Source organism: Hippoglossus hippoglossus, chromosome 24, assembly GCF_009819705.1.
Source record: "Hippoglossus hippoglossus isolate fHipHip1 chromosome 24, fHipHip1.pri, whole genome shotgun sequence".
Lineage (NCBI taxonomy): Eukaryota > Metazoa > Chordata > Actinopteri > Pleuronectiformes > Pleuronectidae > Hippoglossus > Hippoglossus hippoglossus.
This window is the reverse complement of record NC_047174.1, coordinates 6,298,347-6,315,860: the sequence shown is the minus strand read 5'-3', so window position 1 is coordinate 6,315,860 and position 17,514 is coordinate 6,298,347. Positions and strand designations below refer to the sequence as shown.

Here is a 17,514-nt window from a genome sequence, read left to right as displayed (position 1 = left end):
TAATGTAAATCGAATTAAAGTTGTGAAACGAGGCTTACCTAATGTTGTCAGTAGGTGGTGCTATCACTCTCACTACACAGAGACCAATAGATCTGTTCAGGTCAAAAACACTCTTGTTTCTTTTCAGATCGTATAAATCTTTCACTTTTGCAATGGCTATGACATTAAAGCCAAAATTTGAAGTGTTTTTATATATAAAGCCTGGGTGGAGTTAAATAGTAAGTCACAAACAAGTGTTATTCTTTCAGTATCACCTGAACAACTAAACTCGACAGTGCAGTAAATTGTCCGCTGTACCTTGCAGAACTGAGGGCAAAGAGGCAAGGCTGTGACAGTGGTCAGTGCTCTCCACACTGATTTGACATTCATTCAGTTTAGACTTATGTGCTGCTTAAAAGGACAAACTCTGATTATAGCCTTCACCGTATCAAGGTTCCCCCACCTGGCCCCCCTTAGCAGCGCCACTGCACTGAGGCCCAGTACTCTGCAAGTCAACAAGTGCTACTAGTACAACTACTCCTCTGATGTTTTCTAATCACTCACTTTATAAAAACCTGCTGAATTCATATTTATGTTCCTGGATAAACGGGGCCTCGCTTCTTCTGCAACAATGAAATTAAAACCCGGCGTTAAGTCATAATCTGCAGGAAGAACTTTTGTCTGCAGGAGTGTGTGTGTGTGTGTGTGTGTGTCCTCGTCTCTGTTACTCTTCACACAAACTGATAATCACATGTGTTTGGTTATTAATCGATGATGTCGGATCATGACTCCGGATCATTCAGTTCACCTTAACACTGAAATCCTGACTTTGCGCGTCACGTTACATGTGTCTTTATAAACTCTAGACAAAATGGCCACAAAATCCAAAATGGTTGACTTCCTGTTGTGTTAATCAAATTGATGCCAAGGATTTATTTTTTTTGTCCGGTCATGATACAGGGATGTACCGAATCTCGTGAAGATCGGTTAAACCAGACAGAATTGCGCTGTTGAGTCATTTTGCCACGCCCATTTCGCATTACTCCACAATACATACATTTTCATCAGGCCTGACGCGCCTGTAAAGTTTGGTGAGTGTTCGAGTGTGTTCAAGCCGTCAAAAATGCGATTCATTTTCCTGAATAAAGAAACGAAAAGCAATAACAATGTATGAGTTGTATTATCATAATAATCATAATAATAACAATACTTGCATGAAAGCTTTAAATATCAGTGAATCAACTGTGGATGTATTAATCCTGTTTTTCAATTAAACAGATAAATAATACATATCTGGAACTATAGTTGAAAACTGTCTTCAACTGACAATTTCAACAAACAATACAACACAGTTTGAACTCTTTCAGTGTGCAATACGTTATCAGCCTGCACTGTGTCTATATACATATAATCTTATTGCACAGCAAATCTCCGGTTACAATGAACATTGTTGCAACATAAATAAAGGGATTCTATTCTATTCTATTCTTTGTTTTGCCTATAAAATGTCTGAAAAACCTTCTTACAGTTTCCTACAAACCACTGTAGCATTGCTATATGTCTTGCTTTGTTAAGTCAACAGTCCAACACATGGGGAAATTCACTCAGTGTCACATAGAAGCTTTGAATCCTCCTCTCTGAGAAACCGGAACCAGTAAATATTGCGCATTTTCCTCAATGAATAACGGCGATTGGGCCCCGTTCGGCCTCAGAATACCTGTAGAACTCTGCGTTTTAACGCCACCACTTCGTGCATTGTCGTGTCGCATCGTATTTGTAACGTTAGACACGGTTTTCTGCTTGGTTACGGTTGCCATGGTGTTTGTGTGACAGCAGCTGCGCCGCGAGGGCTGCAGCTGACAAGCCCGTGACGTCACTTTAGGCGGGTTTTTTTCTTTTTTTCCTCCTAGAAAGTGCTAGAAGAAACGAAGCGCACCCTCCCGGTTGCCATGTGTTCCTCCATCGGATTAAAAAGACCCTCGTTCTTCGCTCGTCTCTGCGTGAATCTATCGAGATTTATTAATATCATATCATGATTTATGTTTCTATGGCGACTCGTCTGCCTCTAAACCTTTTGTTTCCTGTGTGAAATGATCATTCTAGAAATCACAGTCTCATGTGGCAGCAGCATGGTTTGCTTTATCATTCATATTGCAGTATTTTCAAGGGTAATGTGACCACTTTGAGTAAAGAAATGAGAAAACGGGTCCCTGAACTCACTGTTTGTGGCCGTTTTGATTCCCTTTCTAGTTATTTAAATGTTATTTGTGGTAGATGTTGTGTTTTTTGCAGCCATTTTGTAAATTTGAGGTCATATGATTGGTTTTCCCATAATAAATGTCCACTTCAGGCAGACACAGGCCCTGAGGCGGCGCATACTAGGGTTTTTCAGTCATCCGTCCAAATTACACGTTCTCCTGTGATCATGGTGATATAATTTCCATCCTTACATCCTCTTCATCCTGAGAAGAGGGTGTCTTGGGTTTAAAAGGCCCAAACAGCTGATGACACTAAGGTTCCCAACTGAAGACATGTCCCTAACACCAGAATCTGGGTTTTATTGCGAAGCAGGTTTACACATACAAGGACTTTGCTGTGGTGTATTTGTGCAAGTATAAATATAAAGAATACTATAAGCACCAGGGGGGGGGGGATTGTGATATACGTTGTAAGAAAACACTAGAGACTTCGTTATTTGACACGGACTAACATTCGCTAACATCAACTGGTGGCAGGCATTAATTATAATACTAACAATTCTCCATCTTGTCCTATGTTCTAAAAGGGGACAGTGTTTAGTTTAGAAAAGGACATAGAGGTAAAGATGTCTGATCTACTGAGCAGGTCACATGGCTTTCTACTGGTAGCTGGTAACTTGAATTGTGCAGAAGACCGGTTACATGAGATTAACAGTTAAAATAACTAGGCCCAAAAATGTAAAATAAAAGTTCTGTTATACAAAACAATTGTCGCTAGCAATTGGAAGGTTTAAGAAGTGTAGGCTACTTAATTTAAAGATGAGGTTGTTGTTTTTTTTTTACGATAAACGATAATTATTGCAATATAATTTTCATCAAGAGTAATATAACAACAGTTCAATATGTATTGATGTATCGCAAGTACACAGAGGACGTAAACACATAATCAGTTTCAATGTTCTACCTCAGATTTATGTTAGAAACTAAATTAACACAACCTTCACTCAAACTCTTTAAACTGACAAGAGATGTGACATTAATCGTGATTATTATCGATATCGACTGAATGTTTTTTATGTCTATTTTTGGGCCACATCATTTAAAACATACAAATAACTTTATTTATACAGCACATTTCAAAATCTAAGTTACAAAGTGCTTTACAAGGAAAATATAAAAACAATATAATATAAAATAAAACACAAATAAAATCATGAGCACAGCAAAACAAATAGTAAAACACTCAGATGATATAATAATAAATAAATCACACGTATTCACTCTATCTCCCACATCAATAATAACATGATATTCTTACAGACTTTTTTTTTAATAAATAGAATTCCATGTTCACTGCTTCTCATTTAAAACCCAGTGGCAGGATGGTGCGCCGCGGAGGGATACGGCCGCACAGCGCGCAGCGTGTGTATAAAGATTCCGGTCTATTAAAAGGAAGTCCCTTTCCATTTCCCTGCGTCAGAGAGCAGAAGGGACGGAGCGTTGGTCGCATTTGTTTCAAGATAAAGTCAACGAAGTAACAAGGTGCGTACCCCGGCGCGTCGCTCGCCATTCACACGCGTTCTCCGTGGATTTGTGAGTTTATCTGCGAACCCGCCGCCGCGCTGTTCCACGACGGGAGAATGTGGGATGAGGAGACCACGAGTCACGACGACCTCCTCCGCGTTCGCAGCCATCGTGTCCGCGGCCGTTTCGATATTAGTTTGCTTTTTTCACACGTGTCGCGCTAACGTTGATTTAACACGGTGACTCGGCGGTTTACCGGGAGACGGTTTCGCGTTGTGTGTGTATATTGCGGCACTCGCTCCACCGGCGGCTGCGCACTGGGACAGGGCCGGGATCGGACTGCACCACGGCAGGTGTGGTGGCGATGACGCCGCTAACTCGGGTTTATTTCAACCGAGCTAGTCGTGATAATTCACACTTGGTCGTGATGGACTCGATCATAAAACACGACCCACGCTAACCCCCCCCCCCCTTCCATTAGCATCTAAACGCTTTAAGTTAACATTAAAACGACGATCGTCTTCATTTTAGCTACAGTTGTTTTATGCTAACAGTTACGCAACTCGCGTGAAACAGCAGCTTCGTGTTAATGCTAACACACCCGAGGCTTCTTAAAGGTTTAAATTCATGCATTGCGTTTCCTTTAAGATCAAATGAGCGGTGTGGGTTTTTCCAGAGGACAAAATGGCTTCATATTAACTCCACATGTGCCATAGCCGTCATCATCGCGTGGGTTTTATTTTAACGTAAACGTGTGAACGCGTTAATCACAAGTGAAGGCTTGTTCTCGTATCTCTCTGCGATGTCGTTATTTTCGTTTCTGGTCGTTGTTAAGCACGTGTTTGCTGAGCCCATTGTCTGTCGCTCGACGCCATGTTGGTTAATGGCTACTTCCGCCGATCTGTAGTATCACGATGGCAGCCGGCCAGGAACCGGCTCAGATCGATCTAGGATTCAGTTTCCTGACTAAATGAAACCAAAAGAATGACTCACTAGCTCTTTCAAGTACCGTCAGTTTATCACATCCCCCCCCCCCTTACAACAATGGCGTTTGTGTTTACGTTTGTACCGTTGTAACCCAAGGCAGTTGACTGAACATGTTATTTGATCTCCTGCTTTGCAGATGCCTGAAGAAATGCACCAAGAGGAGGAGGCTGAGACCTTTGCCTTCCAGGCAGAGATCGCTCAGCTGATGTCCCTGATCATCAACACCTTCTATTCCAACAAAGAGATCTTCCTCAGGGAGTTGATCTCCAATGCTTCTGATGTAAGTTGTCTCGCAAGTGCTTTTGTTGATTAGAAATGTAATAATCATGAGTAGAACATTAATTGATGCCCCTTTTTTTTGTTTTTGTTTTACAGGCTTTGGACAAAATCCGTTACGAAAGCCTGACTGAACCCACCAAGATGGACAGTGGCAAGGATCTGAAAATTGACATCATCCCCAACAAAGAGGAGCGCACCCTGACCCTCATCGACACTGGAATCGGTATGACCAAAGCCGACCTGATCAACAACCTGGGAACCATTGCCAAGTCTGGCACCAAGGCCTTCATGGAGGCCCTGCAGGTACGACCAAACATCTTGATTGCAGCTTATGAAAAAACACAAGAATATTAACCATATAATGTCATGGGCTTTATTTGCAACACAAAGAACAGGGATAATGTGTAATAATATTAACATACTTTCATACTATTTTACAACTATGTTTAAGTTTGTAATGATTTGTGTTCCCTTTAGGCTGGAGCTGACATCTCTATGATCGGTCAGTTTGGTGTGGGTTTCTACTCCGCCTACCTTGTTGCCGAGAAGGTGTGCGTCACCACCAAACACAACGATGATGAGCAGTATCTCTGGGAGTCCTCTGCTGGAGGTTCATTCACAGTCAAGGTCGACACAGGTATGTGCCCTGGCAACATTATCATATATCAACGCGGCTGTGATGGCAACATCTGCAATAATCTGCTTCTTACTCTGACTAGCTTTACGGTGCAGTTAAAACATTGAACATGTTTGAGTTGTGTATCTAAGCTATTTTTAATAACTATTATAATAAACCAAATCTTGGAGGTAAATCGTGTGAGGGACATGAAATCACATTCTGTTATGCACATTTATCTGCTTTCTGATAAAGATTAATTAATTGAAGAAAAGAAAACTGGCACCTTTCTTGAAATATAAGGGAAATTATTTAGTTGCATCCCTGGTGTGTACCTTGTACCAGCACCTTGAACTTACCTTGCCTTGTTTGTGGCTAGTTAGTCCTTGCTTTAAAACATACTGGACTTTGAACATTTTAATTGAGCAGTTATTTAATTGTCTCCCAACTGTTCACAGGCGAGCCCATGGGCCGTGGAACAAAGATCGTCCTGCACCTGAAGGAGGACCAGACTGAGTACATCGAGGATAAGAGGGTTAAGGAGATTGTCAAGAAGCACTCTCAGTTCATCGGTTACCCCATCACCCTGTTTGTAAGTATTTTAAATTTGACCTGACGATATTCCACGTTCCCTCTGTACAGTCGGATTTAAACTGTTGTCTTGTGAGTGAAGTTAAACTAGAATCATTTTGTTGACAGGTGGAGAAGGAGCGCGACAAGGAGATCAGTGACGACGAGGCCGAGGAGGAAAAGCCAGAGAAGGAGGAGAAGGATGAGAAGGATGAGGAGAAGGACGGTGAGGACAAGCCAAAGATCGAAGATGTGGGCTCTGATGACGAGGAAGACTCCAAAGACAAGGACAAGAAGAAGAAAAAGAAGATCAAGGAGAAGTACATCGACCAGGAGGAGCTGAACAAGACCAAGCCCATCTGGACCAGAAACCCTGATGACATCACAAACGAGGAGTATGGAGAGTTCTACAAGAGTCTGACCAACGACTGGGAGGATCATCTGGCTGTCAAGGTAAAGGGAGGAAGGCTAAAGCCGCTGTATGAATGTGTATTAACGCCTCAGGCTGCACAGTGTCTAAAACATGAGTCAAAATAATAATTTAAAGTCGTTTTCTTTCTCTTTCACAGCACTTCTCAGTGGAGGGCCAGCTTGAATTCCGCGCCCTTCTCTTCATCCCCCGCCGCGCTCCTTTTGACCTCTTTGAGAACAAGAAGAAGAAGAATAACATCAAGCTGTACGTCAGGAGAGTTTTCATCATGGACAATTGTGAAGAGCTGATCCCAGAGTACCTGAGTAAGTGGTCCCGCCGTCTGTATAATACTGCCAAGCATAATGTAATAGAATACATTCATCTAAACTGTGATTTATTTGCTATAATCCAGACTTTGTCCGTGGTGTGGTGGACTCCGAGGATCTGCCCCTCAACATCTCCCGAGAAATGCTGCAGCAGAGCAAAATCCTGAAGGTCATTCGCAAGAACATCGTCAAGAAGTGTCTGGAGCTGTTTGCAGAGCTGGCTGAGGACAAGGAGAACTACAAGAAGTTCTATGAAGGTTTCTCAAAGAACATCAAGGTATCTGAAATAAACATGCATTTCACCACATTGATTTTACTTGAAAGAAAAACCTTTTCTCTATTTTTTAAAATAAATTCATGCATTCCTTGTCTTCAGTGCTTCTCCATGGATTCATAAGGTTTACTTTCATTGTTGTGGTTGCTGCTTTTCCAGCTTTAAAGACTGCGTAGTCATAGTTTTTTGCTTTAGGCCAGTTAAAGACACGACATAGCTGGAAAGTTGTAATTTTCTATTTTTGCTTTAAAATTGTATGCAAGTAATCCGCTAGTGCACATAAATGGGTTTATTTAAATTACACGGCTTGTGCTGTAGACTAGTCACTTAGTATTTGTAGATTAGTCACTTAGTGTTGTTGAATTATTAAATAGCCTTGTACCCAGTTACCCTGAATTATTAAAATATTACCTGCCTGTGACAGCTGCATCACATGTCTGCACAATCGGCTTGTTCTATAGTGATGCTTCACATAATGAAACTAAACAGGAAAAAAACAACTGTTTCTTTGGTATAATGAAGCAAGTTGAACTGAGCCAAAGCTGCAGTTCAGTGTTTAGAAGGTTGGTTCACCAGTCAAGCCTGAGTGCATTCATGTGAAACACTTGGAATAGATATGTCGTCTCATGTGATTCTGCAAACCAATTATCATTGCTTTTGATAGTGCTCTGATGTTTGAGTATTGAACAATTGTCCATTATCTCTTCTCTCTGTAGCTGGGAATCCACGAGGACTCACAAAACCGCAAGAAGCTTTCTGAGCTGCTGCGTTACCAGAGCTCTCAGTCTGGAGACGAGTCTAGCTCCCTCACAGAGTACCTGTCCCGCATGAAGGAGAACCAGAAGTCTATCTACTACATCACTGGTCAGTCTGTCTCCCAGAAACGTTTATTTTCTGCTAAATTGTTAGTAGCAAAGTTATGTAAACTCATTTTTAATTGCACCTTTTTTTAGTATACACTTTTCTTTTAAGCAAACATTAAATCTCATTTTACCTCTAGGTGAGAGCAAGGATCAGGTGGCCAACTCCGCCTTCGTCGAGCGCGTCCGCAAGCGTGGCTTCGAGGTCCTGTACATGACCGAGCCAATCGACGAGTACTGCGTCCAGCAGCTGAAGGAGTTTGACGGTAAGACCCTGGTCTCCGTCACCAAGGAGGGCCTGGAGCTGCCTGAGGATGAGGAGGAGAAGAAGAAGATGGAGGAGGACAAGGCCAAGTTTGAGAACCTCTGCAAGCTCATGAAGGAGATCCTGGACAAGAAAGTGGAGAAGGTCAGTGATCTTAGTGGAACAGTAGAGTTTTTATCCAGTATTTCCCTTCACATTGTAGGAGTTCAAGTTTCACAGCTGCAGTTGACAGTGTTCTGTTTGGTAATAGGTGACCTAATTCAGCCCAACTTGTATCGTGGTGAGTTCATGCAGGCTTGAGGTGGCCCCTTGGTCGCCTGTTTTCACACGTAACCTTGAATGATTTGCCGTTTATTTTTTATTTTTACTGGTCGTGAGTTCCAGGTGATTTGTGTGCAGATGCTGAAAATCCAGAACGTGAATTTGTGGTCTAACATGTTTTAGTTTGCATACTTGAGTTTTAAAGTTTGAAGATGCATTTTCTGAAGTTTAACCAGATGTTTTAAATGTTGAGTAGATGCAGCATGTTAATGTATGAAACAATTGGTCCTGGACCTGCTGGTGTGTTATTTCTAACATGGTTGACCTGCATGTATTAACTTAAACTTACTCCTAGATTTTAGAAGTAGGACGGCATGTTGGGTCTTTTCTTGATGTTCCCTATATTTGATTTTGTCGTCCAGGTGACAGTGTCCAACAGACTGGTGTCTTCACCCTGCTGCATTGTGACAAGTACTTATGGATGGACGGCCAACATGGAGAGAATCATGAAGGCCCAGGCACTCAGGGACAACTCCACCATGGGCTACATGATGGCCAAGAAGCACCTTGAGGTCAACCCTGACCACCCCATCGTGGAAACTCTCAGGCAGAAGGCCGACGCTGACAAAAATGACAAGGCTGTGAAGGACCTGGTAATCCTGCTGTTTGAAACTGCCCTGCTGTCCTCAGGCTTCTCCCTGGACGACCCACAGACCCATTCCAACCGCATCTACAGAATGATCAAACTCGGCCTGGGTAAGGAAACACTGCAGATAAAACTTAAGACACTCTATACTTTCATTGATCTCTAATAAATAACGTCCTTGTACCTCTAGGTATCGATGACGACGAGGTTCCGATCGAGGAAGCCACTTCTACAGCCGTCCCAGATGAGATTCCTCCCCTAGAAGGCGAAGGCGAGGATGATGCTTCACGCATGGAGGAAGTCGATTAAAGCAACACCCTCTCGTCCCAGATTTTTAACACTTTAGCCTCACTTTTCAATTGTTCATCCCTTAAACTGCAGTAAATGCAAAACAAATAGTCATTCATGTTGTGCGGTGGACCAGTGTTGCTCTCGTGTCCAGAGCATTACTCTGCAACGCCCCTTTTAAGAAAAGCAGTTTTGGTTTTTGCTGTAAAAGTTCATGGTGACAGCACATTTGTTTAACGAGTACCCTGTTGCACTGAGTCTTAAATGTTGGAGTGGTGAACATGGGAATGGTACATTCCATTGTCAGTCTGGAGGGTTGGGGGAGGTTCTGCTCATGTGCAACACTGCACGCTGCATGGAGAGAGGACTGTATGATTCCTTTGCCTGGGTCCAGGCTTGTCTGTATTCCGGGTCTTTGTTTTGCAAAAAATTAAAGATGTAATACCTTATTTTGACTCTGTGCTGTCTTCACCTTTTATCATGGACGATAAAAATGAATGTACCCAATTGAGATTAAAGAATATTAATTTTGTTGAATTTCCTAGTTAGTGTATATAGTAACTTGAACTAGTAAAACTGCTCAAGTGACCACTAGGTGGAGTCATGCTACAGTTTCTAGTATCAATGACACTGCAATTCGAGAATCCTGCAACATCAAGTTATGGTGTCAAGTAAAAATCTACAGATCACATTTATATACCCCAAATATATTATAAGCAATTAAATACTGACTCATCAAAATCAGTTTTCTACACTAATTTTATTGACGAGGGACCAAAACCAAGGAATTATATAAAATTAAAACTAGATCTGAGGCAGACCATAGTTTTGACAATGAAAAACATTGCATGTACTAGAGGTTTAAAATATCTAAATAGTAATATGAATCTACAGACCCTTGTTTTTCGCTACAGGGCAAAAACAGTTAATTTACGTTGTCATTCCAAACCTGCTTTACTATTGGACTACAACACTATGGCAACAGTCTTAATAATTGAGATCTGCAATATTTCATACACTACTTGTTGGTGTAAATGCCATCTAGTGACAATTTGCAGGACTGAATGGAGATGAGCATGATGATGCAGTTTTTGACCTCACATCCTCAAGCCTTGATTTTTGGAGGTGGAACTCCGAGCTCTCGATATTTCCACTGAGATCACACATGCTGACAAAACCAGTTCTTAACCCCACCTTCAGGATACTGGAGGACAGTCTTGTTTGTATTGCATAAAAGGAGTTTACACATGCTTATGGCCACAATCAGTTTAACTGCTGCCAAAACCAATACAAAATTGTGTAGTAGAGTTGTACCTTTTAGAAATGTTGGTCAGGTGTGATTGGTTATCAGAAAGTTGGCCCTTAACGAAGGTATGTGCTCTGCTGAGTGTATAATATTATATAAAACAGCACTGAATACCACATCCAGTAAGATCAAAGCTCTGAACTTCATAGATTTAAGTTAATTTAGTATTTTATTAATAATCCAGTTACCAGAGGAAATAGAATGATAAAAAAAAAAACAAGGTACCAGTCACATTGCATTTCCCTTGTATGAATTCTCTTCTGCAAACCCCCCCACCCCCCTAGGACCTACAGTACCTTCACATCGCCGTGACGACAGTGAGCATCATCAAAATTCATTCAGTCTTCTTTCAAACATTCACGTGTAAAAGTGACCCACACAAAGCAGTCCTTTTACAAAAGTACACAACTGACAAGTTGGTTGGAAATAAACAATATATTTACACAATTGTTTTTTTAGCGCAATTTTGATATTAAATATAATCTGCATTGTCAGGAAAACAAAAAAAATGATCTAAAAGATAATTTGGAGCAACATCAGCATCTGCCTCAGCGATGTCGGGGCCAAATCGATCATTTCTATGTCGTGTGCTCTTTTTTTTTTTTACATAAACCGTTGTTTACCACCCTCTATTACAGATGTTAGCCACTGGAACAAGTTAATGTACCTTAAATTAACCCAATTATGTCTGCACCATGTTCTGGATACGTTACAAGAAAATCCATTCGAAGACAAACATGTTTTAGTTTTAAAACCGCATTTCAAAACTATAACAACCTCCATCCATTTGAGTGTTTTAGCAATGAATCAGTAATAATCCCCGCCCATACACGTGAAAACACAAATCACAATTATTCCAGGCATGAGCGTGCAGGTGGAAACAGGAAGCAGATCATCCACCCTGCAGCCGGTTGCTTAGTTATGGAAAATACTACAAATGAGAAACAACATATGCTTAAAAGTAAGAGGACAGTTCTCTTTTCTTGGCCCGGCGATGGAAATGTGACATTTTGCCTTAACCGCTCGTTGTGGAGTCGTGACTGATAAGAATCAAAAAAGGAGTGAACGCTGGTGAGTGTCTCCTTTTCGAACATCTTAGTTTATAGTACAACTCTCACCCAGAGTTTTCAAACTAAAACGGGGCCAGCAGAGTTTTCAGATTTCTTCATTTTTAGGCACTTGAAAACTCTGGGGCATGGACATCAAGCCTGAACTGAGTTTTAAAACTAAAGCCTAAATGGATAGACTGTGTTGTCTTACTGGGAGGTGATTAAGTCATTCAAATGTTTTGGATCCAGATAAGGTGGTATGGTCATGAAATGTTGAAAATATATGTTTATCTCTATAGCCCACACACCTTTACCAGGATCATAGGAACCTTAAACAGGATCCACAAGCCACATATCGTGGTTATAGAAAAAATAGTCCACCACTAAACTGTAAAAGAACTGAAGAGACAAGTTGTGGTCTGAGAATTGTGTATTAAACAATACTGCAGGCACTGAAATCACATGGACCCCTTGAGGTCATCTTGGTGTAAGAGTCAGAACCGCCGAATCCATTTCTGTACCGTAGCTAACAAAAATATAAACAAATGAAAAAGAAAAGTGTAAAGAAATCAACAAACCAAACAGAGACACAAAAATCGACAAAAAGCACCACAGAAAACGTGGCCTCTGTTCCCAGTTTGGTGTTACACCTTCTGTCCAAGCGGCTGCGCTGACCGTCGACCCGACTTCATGCGGCTACGTGCATACACCCGGAGGAAAAGTGCCAGGAAAACTACGCCGACACCGAATCCACCTACAATGGTGACGGCGTGACCGTAAAGGAAACAAGAGAGGAGAATGGCGATGGCCTGCCTCAGGGTCATTATGATGGTGAAGACGGCAGCACCGAACTGGCTGATGGTGTAGAAGATGAAGAGCTGGCCACACGCCGAGCACACGGACAGCAACACGGCGTGTAAGGCAAACTCGGAGTGACGCGTCATGAAGGCCACCGAGTCGAAGAAGGCGCCCTGCTCCAGCAGCGAGCCGACGGTGAAGAGGCAGGAGAACAGGTTGACTCCGAACATCATCTGCACCGACGACATCTTGTGCTTGAACAGGTTGTCCTGCCAGTTGGAGGTGAAACTGTCGAAGACGATGTAGCCGATGAGGATGACGATCCCGCTGAACGTGGTGACAGTGGATGGGTGCTTACTGGTCGTGCTGGACAACAGGAACATGCTGACCCCCACTGAGATCAGCACGGCGGTCAAGTACTCCCAATACTCGTAACTCTTGCGGGAGACGAGCTTCCCCATGAGCATGACAGGAATGACTTTGGAGGCCTTGGCCAGGACCTGGGTGGGGAAGCTGATGTACTTGAGGGCCTCGTACTGGCACCAGCTGCTCATGATGTTGGAGAGCGAGGCGAAGGAGTACTTGTACATGGGCGCTCCGTGGCGAGGCTGCTTGAACAGAAGGCACCACAGGCCCGACACGGTCAGAGCCAGGATGCGGTTCATGAAGACCAAGAACTGGGAGTCCTTGAATTTCTCTCCCTCCTCCTCTGGAGTCGTGGCTCCATAGGAACGAGTCATCACCCTCTCCTGCAGGACCCCCCATGTCAGGTACGAAGCCTGAGAATAAGAGTATTGACGTTTCAGGGGTAGAACTCATGATAAAATGCCCCCCTTTTCTTTTAGCACATGAACAGAGTGTAGGGATCAATATTAGGGCCTTGAAGAGATTATGTGAAGAACATCCGTTTAGAAGGATAAAACCATGCAAGTCTTATTCAAAAGGAAATGCAAAAGGAGAAGAAAATCTTTGTCTCATTTTGTCTAATGCGTGGCCCTGACGTTCTTTGTCCTTGTTGTCACAAGGTTTATTGTGACGGATCTGTCCAGACACAAAAAGCAACTACAGCAACTACAAGGACATTTCCCTCCTTGGTGGTTTTATCCACAATGCTCGTTCATCTACTTCAACTCTATGTGTCTGCTGTCACATGACTTATAGTTGTTAATATTAAAATATTGATAATTGCAGATTCATAGTAGTATACATACAAATACTTTTACCGAACATTTGTTGTTACGGTACATTTCATACAAATGTCTGTAACTTTTAAAATAATCAGTGAGCTGGGGGCAAACTAAGTTAGGATTTGTTTATCAGGCTATTTGTTGATCAGGCTGCGTGACTGTATTTTTGTGCGGATCCTCACCTGAAGTCCAGCAGCACAAAAGACTAATTTGATGCCCTGTTTGAGCGACGAGCCCGAGTCTCCTTCGCTCCTGGATGCAACCGACACGTCATCCAACAGACCTGTTTTGGCCTCATTGCCAAATACGCAGGTCCTTATTAGAGGATGGCAGATCCCACTACCTGGAAGGTACGAGAAACAAACAAAAACACGAATGCACTTGATATCGAGGGGACTACAATGATTAATCTGTGGACTCAAACAGGTATACATTTCAAAATTAAGCTGTTTTCAGTCATGAAGTCCCGAAAGGAAAACATCCGGAGCTCAGTGCACGTCTGAAAGCAGCTTAAGTTGTCTGTCGTTTGTGTTCGTGTGCCCAAACCTGTTTCTAAGTAATTGGTACGCTTGAAGTAGCAAATGAGGAGGTAGCCAGGGATGATGATGGTGGAGTATCCCAGTATGTTGATGAGGAATCTGAAGAACCAGACATCGTGCCAGCCTTCCAGCAGCGAGGACTCTTCTGCAGCCACAGTGGAAGGGAAGAGAAGCAACACAAGTGCGGGCGAAACCCTAAAAGGAGAAACACACACAGAGACACAAATATAATTCTGAACCGTCCACTAATCTACACCTGACAAGCGAGGTATTTGTGTTTTGTTATATGATTTAAAGGGAAAGGTGATCGCAAACTGACACTTTTTGTAATATTACATTATATATTAACAAATTGAATGTTACTCTTAATCATAACAAGAGTGATGACAAATATCAACACAAGCAGAAACTAAGTAGCCAGTAGACATGTTAATATGTTTCCTTCCTCATCACACTGAAGAATCGGGAATCCGGTTTTGCAGGATCACTGTATTTTTACTTTCCGGCACATTGACAGAGGACACCTACAGATAAAGGTTATTTTCTATGTAGATTAGGACCAATCCCTCCAAACAGAAGAATGTTGCTGTAAATGAATGTTGTCCATCTTGCTCTAAAACAGGTCTTATAACAGGTCTTATAACAGGTCTTAAAGCAGAACAACATTAAAATTGCTGCCTTGGGCAGATGTTATGCAATGAGATGAATAACAATGGCTGCTCTGGAACTTTAGTATTTGCATTCATTTAGTCGAGGTGCTTCAAAGGGACATATTTCAAAGAGAAAATTGAAGAAGAAGAGGCTGAAACAGCCCAAACTTTGATCATAAGGTTGAGTCAAGCTTCAAAAACACTGGCTCCAACACTTCCAGTAATGTGAAACAATGGCATCTTTCATTAGACCCCTGTCTTTCTGACTTAGCCCAGATTGCAATCCTGACTTTGTGTTAAAGGTTCGCCAAGCTGTAGCTGACATGACCCTGATAAAATCAATGGGGTTATCATACCAACCTCCATCCACAGCCACCAGGTAAACTACCTAGGAGTGCTACCCACAATCAGCTGTGGAACAGGAGATGTCCTGGTAAATGAGATGTCCTGCTGCACCCACCCACACAAACAGCTTAGGTATCACTAGTGACTCCAGCGCAGCTGCGGTGAAAGCCTAACTTCACAAGGTGTGCTCCATGCTGTCGTGGCACCAGCGTAGACTGAGGCGGCGGCCTCCTCCCGGGGGGCAAGCCCGGCTCACACAGAGCCTCTTTGTGAGGGACTCTGCTGGGGCCTGGCTAACCAGTGGGCTACTGCAGCGAGACCTGGGCCCTGAACAAGCAGCTTATTACATGGAGGAATGCAGTGAGCGGGCGACCCACAGGCTGCTGCACCACAGGCCAGGAGAGTGAACACTGCCAAACATTTACCTGAGCAGAGACTCAGTGCTCGTGTCTCGTATGAAATTAGGATGTAGGGCTGGGCTGTAAAACAATATCAATAATTACTATTGCAATATATTTTTTAATCAATAGCAATATAACAAAGATCTGGATTAAACCTGGGAAAAACTAATTCTGGGACGCATTCCAATTCAATTAGAATCCAAACTGAAAAACAAGAAGCTCACTTAATAAAACATTGTATCTTGATAGGTGTTAACAGACGTATTGATCCTATAGAGTTTGATGTAGATAATTATGTGACTTGGGTTTAACTTATACATGAAAACAGTCAAATTTAAAAGACAGGTTTGTCAAATGCCATGAAGTGTTTGTCCTTCTATGCCCTTAGGAGGAAGGGTTTCAAACCGCAGCCTTCACTCCGGAGCAAAACCTTTCACTAAGCAAACCAATCATTTAGCTAATGTCAACTTATTCCTCTTATCTTAATGAGTTATGTGCCTGCTGCTGGAGCAGGAAGGGATCATTAAAGTGCATCTATCTGTCGAAAATAATAGACTGATATGACATGTTTTCATATCACCCAGCCCTACTTGTGCTTTTCAATTATATGACTCTTCTTCGAACATAAATCAATATGGAACAACATGCTTTAGTTGAAAGTTATCACGTGTGAACCAGGGGACAGAATTTAGTGGAACACCCATGAAAACAAAGTATATTATAATACTATTAATACTCCTACTACTACTACTACTCCTACCAGTAATAGTGATAATAATACTACTAGTAATAAGCTAGTAGCAGTAGTTGGGCTGACACCAGCTCCCGAACACGAACCGAACAGTTCGACTTCAGCTTGTTTGCAGACTGTTAAAAAGCCTCGTCACTCATTTTAAAACCCAAGTGAACACAGTTAACAGTAAAGTGACTTCATTCCCCTCTGATCGATAAAAGGATCAACAGTGTGCGGCCGCTGCCCCGGGGACTCGAACTCCTCTTCCCCCGGGGGACTCGAACTCCTCTTCCCGGGGACATAAGGTCCAGTTAGCTGCTCCGGCTCCCCGACGTTACCTCCATGGAAGAGAAGGCATTTTTTCCCCGCACTCCGGGACCCCGACACCGGCCGCCGCGAAGCCGCCGACACACTCAGACGTCCCCGCTGACACGGAGCATGAAGCCGCCCGGGGACCGCCAGGTAACACCGCAGTTTTTAATGATGGAGGGGGGTTTCTTCTTCCGGACGAGCCGCCTTTAGCTCCGCTGCCGTCTTCAACTTCTCCTCCTGCACAGGCCCCCCTCCTCTTACTCGCCACCGCCGGAAACAGTGCCCCTGCTGCAGCGCCACTTCCCCCTGTCGGCGTGGAGGAGTTACTGCAGGGGTTGGAATCAGAATCAAGTTGTTTTTTGTTGTTTTCTTTAATTTTCTTTAACCTTTATTTAACCAGGAAAGTCCCATTGAGATTAAGAATCGGTTTTTCAAGGGAGACCTGGCCTATAAGAAGCATATGTAAAAACATACAGGTAAAAACATGCAGGTAGTAGATGGTGCGTGCAGTCATGTAACTGAGATGTTTACTGAGATGCAATTTTTAAGGTAACCTATGTTCAGTTAACTTCTTTATTTCCATGTTGTGCTGCTGACATTTATTTGTTTTATCTAACTCCCTAGAGTCATTGTATAGTTAGTTACCCTCCAGGTTTAGATTTGTCCATACAGTACATCGCATAAATCACCAAATATGAGGCATTGTAAG

At 42.6% G+C, this 17,514-nt stretch overlaps 2 protein-coding genes across 3 annotated transcripts; one reads left to right on the top strand and one right to left on the bottom strand.

Moving 5' to 3' along the window:
- Positions 1-3,592: 3,592 nt before the first annotated feature.
- On the top strand, positions 3,593-9,934 carry hsp90ab1 (heat shock protein 90, alpha (cytosolic), class B member 1). 2 transcript variants are annotated; one of them, XR_004613250.1, is made up of 13 exons: positions 3,593-3,719; positions 4,825-4,968; positions 5,064-5,270; positions 5,445-5,604; positions 6,042-6,175; positions 6,283-6,606; positions 6,723-6,888; positions 6,978-7,168; positions 7,882-8,029; positions 8,166-8,434; positions 8,541-8,570; positions 8,974-9,307; positions 9,388-9,934. XR_004613250.1 is itself a non-coding variant. In XM_034579715.1 (12 exons), the coding sequence occupies exons 2-12, from the start codon at positions 4,825-4,827 to the stop codon at positions 9,504-9,506; spliced, it is 2,196 nt and encodes a 731-aa protein (XP_034435606.1). In that variant the 5' UTR covers positions 3,594-3,719; the 3' UTR covers positions 9,507-9,934. The 2 variants fall into 2 exon arrangements, 1 of the variants encoding a protein (XP_034435606.1); XM_034579715.1 differs by lacking the exon at positions 8,541-8,570 and having other exon boundaries at positions 3,594-3,719.
- Positions 9,935-10,940: 1,006 nt separating this feature from the next.
- On the bottom strand, positions 10,941-17,159 carry slc35b2 (solute carrier family 35 member B2). The gene is made up of 4 exons (XM_034580140.1): positions 16,832-17,159; positions 14,372-14,559; positions 14,008-14,168; positions 10,941-13,417 (listed from the first exon to the last, which is right to left on the bottom strand). The coding sequence occupies exons 1-4, from the start codon at positions 16,849-16,851 to the stop codon at positions 12,485-12,487; spliced, it is 1,302 nt and encodes a 433-aa protein (XP_034436031.1). The 5' UTR covers positions 16,852-17,159; the 3' UTR covers positions 10,941-12,484.
- Between the last annotated feature and the right edge of the window lie 355 nt (positions 17,160-17,514).